This window comes from Balaenoptera musculus, chromosome 1, assembly GCF_009873245.2.
Source record: "Balaenoptera musculus isolate JJ_BM4_2016_0621 chromosome 1, mBalMus1.pri.v3, whole genome shotgun sequence".
NCBI lineage: Eukaryota > Metazoa > Chordata > Mammalia > Artiodactyla > Balaenopteridae > Balaenoptera > Balaenoptera musculus.
In genome coordinates, this window is record NC_045785.1 from 115,308,888 (window position 1) to 115,316,964 (window position 8,077).

Here is an 8,077-nt window from a genome sequence, read left to right on the forward strand (position 1 = left end):
GTTAGCCAAGCTTGTCAACCCACCATTCTGGAAGTTCCCCATACTAGAGAAATTAGGGGGTATGAACTGCTGCAGCACCTCTTAGACTTCATGGTATTAAGATGCATTCTGATTATTCCCACTTACCTAAGGGGGTTTGGTGTTATGCACAGAAGCAAAAAACTTCAACAGAGGCCTAGCTGGATGTTTAAAAGAGCTTTGGTTGTACAGCAGAAATTAACACAACGTTGTAAATCAACTATACTTCAATTTAAAAAAAAAAAAGAGCTTTGGAGGCCTCCTGAGTGGTGGTGGGTATAGCATAAGTGAAGTATTCAAGCTTTAGCTCACATCTGCTTAACATGGTGGGGGTGGGGGAAGAAGTCCCTATGTTACCCAGACATTACATAAAAGGCTGTTATTCTGAAAGTGTTGGCTGACCAGCCTAGATGTAAACATGGTACAACATTTACTAGTGTACACTCTGGGATTCAGTGCATAATCACGTCCAAATTTTTTTTTTACATTTTTCAGGAAAAGATATATTGATATTTAAATCAGAGAAGTAGGTTTTAATGATATTTGAGAAATTTTGTGTTACAAAATACATGTGAATTGTGGCCTTTTAGTTTCTCAGATGGGATATAATCCCTCTATGTACCCGGTCTTTGCATGTACTGTGGTTTCTTTTCAAGGTTAATGTCTGCTCTTCCCTCAGAATGCAGGTGTGTTGTCACTTTCTGGGAATCCTCCCTTGATCTCCCTGACTTCGTCCATTTTTCTTATCATTTCTTACCATAGCACTGTGTACTTCTAAATTCATTGTTTATGAGAGCTGTGCTTATCTATTCATCTGTATTCACACTAAGCTCCACCAGGACAAGGACTATATCCCTCCTTCCTTACTCTTTTCTTGCTCTATCATTATATTGTCAGCTCTTAGTAAAATGTCTGGCATATAGTTAAGTTCTCAATAAATATTTAATGAGTAAAGGAAAGAATGAATAAATAAACAAATTCAAGAGACTTGAACATTTTCTGTGACACAGATAATATTTATTAAATTTAACTTAAATATATAATTTGAAAGAGAGGGACAGATTTACAGTTTTCTACACTTCTTTCTATGGTACCATGTGCTTGGCAGGTTCTGTGTTATCCATAACACCTCCTTGCAACAACCCATGTGCCGTGAAACACCTGAATACCTCCCACTGGAGCCTTAATCCAACATGACCCAATCTGAACTGTGCGTCTCCATGCCATCCTTCCCAAGCTTGTGCTGTGTACCTTCGTGAATGGCCCCACTTTATCTCCTCCTGGTCATACTTCTTTGCTTGATTACTCCTGATGACCTCCAAGCTATCTTTTGTTATTTCCACACCTCTCCATTCTCACTGCTACTACCTTTGTCCAGGTCACTAAAGTCATCATCCATCGTAGTCTCATCACTCTCTGGTACAATCTCCAGTGAATCTCCTTGGGATTAAGGGAATTTTCCTAAATGGCATTTTAACCACAAAACTCTCATGTTTAAAATCCTTCACTTGCAAGAAAAATGAGACAGTTCTTCAGTATGGCTCACATATCAGGTCTTACCAACATCTCCTGCTACGTCTCTTTTCTTTTCTCTGGTCCTTAAGCTCTAAAATCCACTTTTCTCCTATGATACGTTTCTACACATCTTCCACCTGTTTTAGCACTAACTGTCTAGCATGTTTTACTTTGTGGTAAGGCAAATACTCCCTTCATTATTCTTTAGCGAAAAGAGGTAGGATCCTAGGATCCTGTGCTTTAATTTTTTCAGATAAAGTTGAAAATAAATGTTTCAAATCTACCTGAACTTTCTGTAGAACTAAGTGGCTACTACTCAAAATATACCCTTGCCTTCCTCTGCTTTTCTGTGCAGGTGATGCAACTGATTCTTCAGTTTTTAGCATGAACAAAGGAGGTGGTATTGGAGGTCTAGTTGCCCTAGTCCCTGATCTACTTCTCCTGCAAATACACTGCCTGTTTTCAGGCTGGAATATCTCCCTAGGCAAACATATCACTCTGCTAATAGAGAAATTCTTGGGTTATTGTCATATGACAAAATGTCTTGCAGCCTGAAACTCAGTAAAACCAGTGGTAATAAATAATCTACTTAATTACCATCATATTTTGTATGTTTTCATTTATATTTATAGTATTTGCAGGCAGGCATCCTCTTCTATTAGTATTATTTTCCTTCTGCATATGTTTTGGGCTGTGGATTTTGAAGCCATTTCATCTGCTTTTATTTTTGAAGAGCTTCTTTAAAATTTCTCTTCAGCAGTTGGATCCCTTCACTGTTTTCCAGCATGATAATGGATTCATTCATCTTTTATTAGCACACATTTTAAAACATTTGAATTGTTTTAGAGATATGAGCTAACTGTGTTCTCTGCCACCTTGATTTAAGGTTGTTTTCTATAAACATCATAACTGAAATGATTTTTCTAATTGACTCCATTTTATATTGTGCTCTTATGGTCTATATAATATGATTTGAAATACAGTAATCCTTATTTCTCTCCTTTCTTTTCATCTCCCTTCCCAAGTTTTGATGAATTAATATGGAATTTAATTCTTCAAATATTATTAATTTTTTCTGAAATATTAAACAAATGTGTTAAATTTTACAAGTTAATTTTAAATGCTTATTTAGAGTTAACTATATATTTTATAAATCATTTTATACCAGTATTCTTGTATCATTTCTTGAGTTCTTTATTGAGGCAATTTTCTGGTTTTACTCAGATAATTTGTTTCATAAAGGGAGTTATGTGGCATATTGTTTGACTTTTTGAGTTCAAATATGGATTAATTTTGCCCTCATGGGAGAATGAAAATTTGCCTGAATGAAGAAATTTAGAATTATCTCATTACCTCAGAGTTCTGAAATATTTCCCTACAGCATTGCATATGAAATATCTGAAGCGTGTGTCGTTCTCTTCTATGTAAGTAGCCAGTATATATATCTGAAACTTTGTGAGGTTTTTTTTTTTTTTTCTCTTTAGAATTCAGAAACAATAGCAGGATGAGACTGAGTGTGGATCTTTTTCAACAATTCTGATCACTATTCTGTGAGCTTTCTCTATAATAAAAGTAGAGGCTTTATGTTGGGTTTTGTTTTGTTTTCACTAAAGAAATTTTCTCTCTGAAACCTTAGTGTCTGGCAAATTTCTTGGCACCCAGTGAGCATTAACTAATGTCACAAACAAAGGTATGGTGTTTCAACTGCCTTGAGGCTGCCACAGCAAACATCAATGAAAGGAACCCAAATAAACACTCAACTCAGTAATTAATTCTCCCATGCACACTCCAGTCCCCTAGATTCACTTTCCCACCTCCAGTGGAACTCCTCTCTAGTCAGTGACCACCAACAGGACACCAATGCTCCCAGGCCATGAACTGTGAGGGGAAGGCTGCCTGCCCACCCCTCATACACAGAGTGAAGCTTGCCCACTGACTTGTAGACACACTCAACTCATTTGGTGTAGGGGCGAGGATCCAAGGCCCCTGTATACTGACCCCAGACCAATTCACACAACATGAATGGAAATCCACCTGCCTGCCAGCTCACCACTTCCAGGTTAAACCTGGTAATAGACCCTTCAACAGTGACAACTGGTCTGAGTGGGGAAACTGAGCAAAAGGGCATTTTCTATAGATTACCTGATAACCTGTATTGTCATTGTTGTTTCTTTTCCATTATGGATTATGACATTTGCCTGTGGATTGTACCACTACACTCAAAATGCCTCGTGTCTTCTGATAATGATTTTGAGAAGAGCAGAATGAAGGGACAGAGGGGGACTGAGGGGGGACAGGGAGAACAAGCAGGACAAGTGAGAGGAGTGAGAATGGACTCCAGAGGGAAAACAATGGGTCAGTAGAGAAAGACAGGGAAGACCAAGAAGAGCGGGAAAGGGAGCCAGGGAGCAGACAGGAGGAGGAGACCACAGAGGGATAAGTGGTGGGGAGACTGCTGGAAAGGCCACTGGGCATCACTGATCACCTTCCATCACTTCTTCTCACAGAAGAGGACATTGAGAACCCAAGTGTGGACTTGATTTCTCTCAGACTAAAAGACACTAAAATTTCCAGCCAGACCACAGACTACAGCCTTTGCCATGAGCCAGGACTGGGTGCAACCGAGAGGGTCAGGACGATGCAGGCAAGAGCAGGAAGAAAATCTGGACCGGACAGTGTGAGAAATGGAGGGGAAATGAGAGACTGTGTGGGAGGCCTGTGACTGCCGGAGGCTGTAGGGTTTCTCCGACAAGGAAGTGGGCAGAGGGAGAGGTTTTGTGTGTTGGTGTGCCAAAGGAAGTCAGATGAGAGGGAAAGAGGGTTGAGAGGGGAACTGTCTCTGAATTCTGAGGGCAGCTTGCCTGCGGTGGCATCCTTCACCTAACAGAGCTTCAATGCTCCTCCTCCTGCCTCTGCTCTTCAAGGTACTTCTTTGCCATGGGGCAAGCAAAGTGGGTAAGCTGATCCCAGGTGGAAAGATACCTGTGGTTGTGCACTGCAGGATGGAGAAGTTCTGGGGAGGACCTGGGGGAAGAGGGAGTAACGCTCCTACAGAATGCCCTTGGAGTCTGCCCGTCAGGCTAGTTCCAGGCAAAGTATCCTTGGCCGTAGTCTCAGTTAATCTCTCTGATTTTGGGGTGAGGATGCTGGCCCGGGGGAGGGGGTGTGGGACTATATGCAACCTGTTTAACCATATCCATAAGGAGCCCCTTTATGGGGCTCTCTTCTCCTGGCCTTTCATTCCCTCTCTCAGCTCCACAGGTCTTAGGACCCCGTCATTCGGCCGCAGAAGAGCCCCTCTCCTTCCACGTGCTCCAGATCTCCTCCTTTGCCAATCGCAGCTGGACACACACCCAGGGCTCAGGCTGGCTGGGTGAGCTGCAGACTCATGGCTGGGACAGTGTCTTGGGCACCATCCGCTTTCTGAAGCCTTGGTCCCAGGGTAACTTCAGCAAGGAGGAGCTGAAGAACATCCAGGCATTCCTGCGGTTGTACATCCATAGTTTCCCTCGCGAAGTGCAGGCCTTTGCCAATCAGTTTCAGTTTCAATGTGAGTTCTTTGTTCCAAGCTAATGTTTGCCTGAGGGCTCCGACCATCTTCCAAAGGGTAGATGGCTTATGTACCCTGACCGTCTTCCAAACTTCCTGATCTTGTACTTGTCCCCTTTTGGTCACTCTCTTCTCTGCTGCACCCTTCACCACCATCCCCATTCTATCCCCCTCCTCTACCCCCATATACACAGCTCTCACACTCCTGAATATACCCTCATATCCTAGACCTTGAATAGTTGTCTCTTCTTGATCTTCTGCCCAGCACTCCTGGTCAGCCTTTCCCAACCAGGATTCTGCCCTCCTTTCTTCCTGGCCTGAGTGTTTACAGGATTCAACCTGTACCTAACCACTCCCCAGTCTGCTCTTCCAGACCATCTTCTGATTCTCTAACAGTCTTCCCATCTAGCTCTTCCCCTTCAGTATTTCAAAATACCTTTATTATCTCAAAATTTTATTCCCACAAATTTCCTCCTTTTTTCCTGCCACATCTCTAGTCTTCCATGTGATCCCCCAGCAAGTTTTCCTTCCCTGTAATTCTTTCCATATTGATTCTCTCTTTCTTGTCCACCCACAGACCCCTTTGAGCTCCAGGTATCATTTGGTTGTTTAATTCATCCTGGGAAGGCCTCAGAAAGCTTCTTAAATGGGGCATATCAAGGATCAGATTTCCTGAGTTTCCAAGAAAATTCCTGGAAACCGTCTCCAGGAGCAGGGAGTCGAGCTCAGAATGTCTGTAAGGTGCTCAACCACTACAAATTTATTAAAGAAATCATTCAGAGCCTTCTCAGTGACACCTGCCCTCGGTTTCTGGCAGGCCTCCTTGAAGCAGGGAAGTCAGAACTGCAACGACAAGGTGAGCCCAACTCTCTCTCCCCTCTTATTTCTAGTGTTTCAACTCTTGTATTTGAGTTTTCTACGCTTTATCAACTTTTTGAATCACATAATAAGCTAGAGGGTGAAAAGTATGGGTTTAGAATTGCTTCCAAGAAAAGAGAAAGAAGTGATTACTCAAACTGCAAAGAGACCCTAAGTCACTGAGTTGTGGCCTAGGGTACCCTCCTAAATTTCATTTCTCCTTATCTTCTCCTTTCTAGTGAAGCCAGAGGCTTGGGTGTCCAAAGGCCCCAGTCCTGGGCCTGGTCGTCTGTTGCTGATGTGTCACGTCTCTGGCTTTCATCCAAAACCCGTGTGGGTGATGTGGATGAGGGGTGAGCAGAAGCAGCCAGGCACTCAGCAAGGAGATGTCTTGCCCAATGCTGATGGGACTTGGTATCTCCAAGTAACCCTGGATGTGGCGGCTGGGGAGGCGGCCGGCCTGAGTTGCCGAGTAAAGCACAGCAGTCTAGGAGGCCAGGACCTAATCATCCATTGGGGTGAGAAAGAACTGGGGCCCAGCTGGGAGGTGATAGTCTTCTCATAGTCCAAGGGCTAATGAGTGAGGAGCTTAGGAAGTGGCTAGGATGCTATGCACAAGAGGATACAGGTGGGGGAATCCAAGTAAAGAAGGATGGAGCATGACAGCAGTTAAATTTCAAGAAAATGCAATTAGATTAGAGGTACTAAAGAGAAAAGAAAGATGGACCTATTGATTTGGTGAAAGAGAGAGGGAGTGGGCAGAGCAGGGACATAGACTCAGGAAGAATTGAAATGAGAGTCCTGGAAAAGATAGAAGAAAGCTCTGGGGAGGTGCCACTATTGTGAAATGAGAAGCATTAACTGTGGTAGAATAGACAGTACTTTATAGATTGACTTCCTTACTTTATCCCCAACTAGTTGGATACTCCTACCTTCTGATATTGATCTGTTTGATGGTAATAGTTTCCCTGGTCATGTTGGTTATAGTTGACTCATCATTTAAAGAACAGAGGTGAGTCTTTTCTTGTTTTGGCTCTTCAACTTCTTATCAACTCATTTGTCTTTCCTCTATTTTCTTTTTCCCTTTCCCCTTTCTCTCTGATTTCCCTTATTTGAGATCAAGATCCCATTTTCCCCCACAGCTCAAATCAGAACCTCTTCTCTGCCCATGTCTCCCACCCTGCCTTTCCACAGGAGTCGATACCCAAGACCCCAGGGGTTCAAGACATCAGCTCTGCTTGGCACAGGAGTGGTGGACCAAAAACAGACTCTTAAAGAAATGAAAATCCAACTCTGGCGTCATTAATTTTACCTTCCACATAAAACCCCTTTCTGATTTTGTTTAAACATGACTCATAGCTATAAACAAAGCATGATTTTGTTAAAGCACCTTGTTCTGGTAGAAATCCTCATCCCTTTGGAAATCTGTTTGTTTTCCCCCCATCTTCCAGCAATATCTTTCTGCTTCGGCCACTCCTTCATCACTATTGATCCTTCAAACTCTAATTCAGATGCCTCTCTCTTAAGAGATTCCCTGGATCGCCCAGTTGATGGCTCTTCTCTATGCCCCAAATTGGACTGTTCTTCCTAAATACACTCATCTCTTCCTACTCCAAACAATAATTTTTATGTTTTTGTGCTTTTTTCTCATTTGCTTGAAAGCAAGATTTATGTGTTTGTATTTGTGTCCATGACCAAAAGCCTTACCTGGACCAGGGCCAGCTTCATGGGCAGGTGACCTGTGCAGTTGTTGCCATCTTGAAATCCTACTCATTTTTGAAGGAGAGATACTGCCTTTTTATTTTATACTGGTCCCACAAATTATGTAGCTTGTTTGGCTTGAAAGGGATATTTCTCAATAAATGCTGACTGAAATAAATGTATTGTCAAATAAAATGTCTTAATCCCTTTCCTCTTTGGCATCTTTGCATCATTTGGCTGTGTTCTTATTAAAACTCGTTCTCTCTCCCTTTGTCTCTCATCAGAGGTGAAGGAGACAGGTACGTGCTTCAGACTTCATAGCCATAGGGAGATTCGTGCACCTTCAGAGATATTTAAAGAAAATAGTAACACATTAGAGTGTCTCCTGTCAAAGAGAGGATGGGGTTGGACTGACATTCCTGATTCTTTGAGATTG

General features: G+C 42.5%; 1 protein-coding gene across 3 annotated transcripts; it reads left to right on the top strand.

Annotated features, from left to right (window-relative positions):
• Positions 1 to 4,357: 4,357 nt before the first annotated feature.
• LOC118899966 (T-cell surface glycoprotein CD1e, membrane-associated-like) lies at positions 4,358 to 7,803 on the top strand. Of its 3 annotated transcripts, XM_036862065.1 has the most exons (7): positions 4,358 to 4,488; positions 4,787 to 5,083; positions 5,660 to 5,818; positions 5,900 to 5,938; positions 6,180 to 6,458; positions 6,859 to 6,952; positions 7,135 to 7,803. In XM_036862065.1, exons 1-7 carry the CDS (start codon positions 4,428 to 4,430, stop codon positions 7,244 to 7,246), a joined length of 1,041 nt encoding a protein of 346 aa, XP_036717960.1. In that variant the 5' UTR covers positions 4,358 to 4,427; the 3' UTR covers positions 7,247 to 7,803. The 3 variants fall into 3 exon arrangements, with proteins under 3 accessions (XP_036717960.1, XP_036717966.1, XP_036717951.1); XM_036862071.1 differs by having other exon boundaries at positions 5,660 to 5,938; XM_036862056.1 differs by lacking the exon at positions 6,859 to 6,952 and having other exon boundaries at positions 5,660 to 5,938; positions 7,064 to 7,803.
• Positions 7,804 to 8,077: the final 274 nt, after the last annotated feature.

Bases quoted from the DNA above. Each gene is read 5' to 3' on its own strand.
- LOC118899966 (XM_036862071.1), top strand. From the start codon at position 4,428: ATGCTCCTCCTCCTGCCTCTGCTCTTCAAGGTACTTCTTTGCCATGGG. The intron at 4,489-4,786 runs GTAAGCTGATCC...TCCCTCTCTCAG, and splicing joins CCATGGGGCAAGCAAAGTGG to CTCCACAGGTCTTAGGACCC. The intron at 6,459-6,858 runs GTGAGAAAGAAC...ATCCCCAACTAG, and splicing joins GGACCTAATCATCCATTGGG to TTGGATACTCCTACCTTCTG.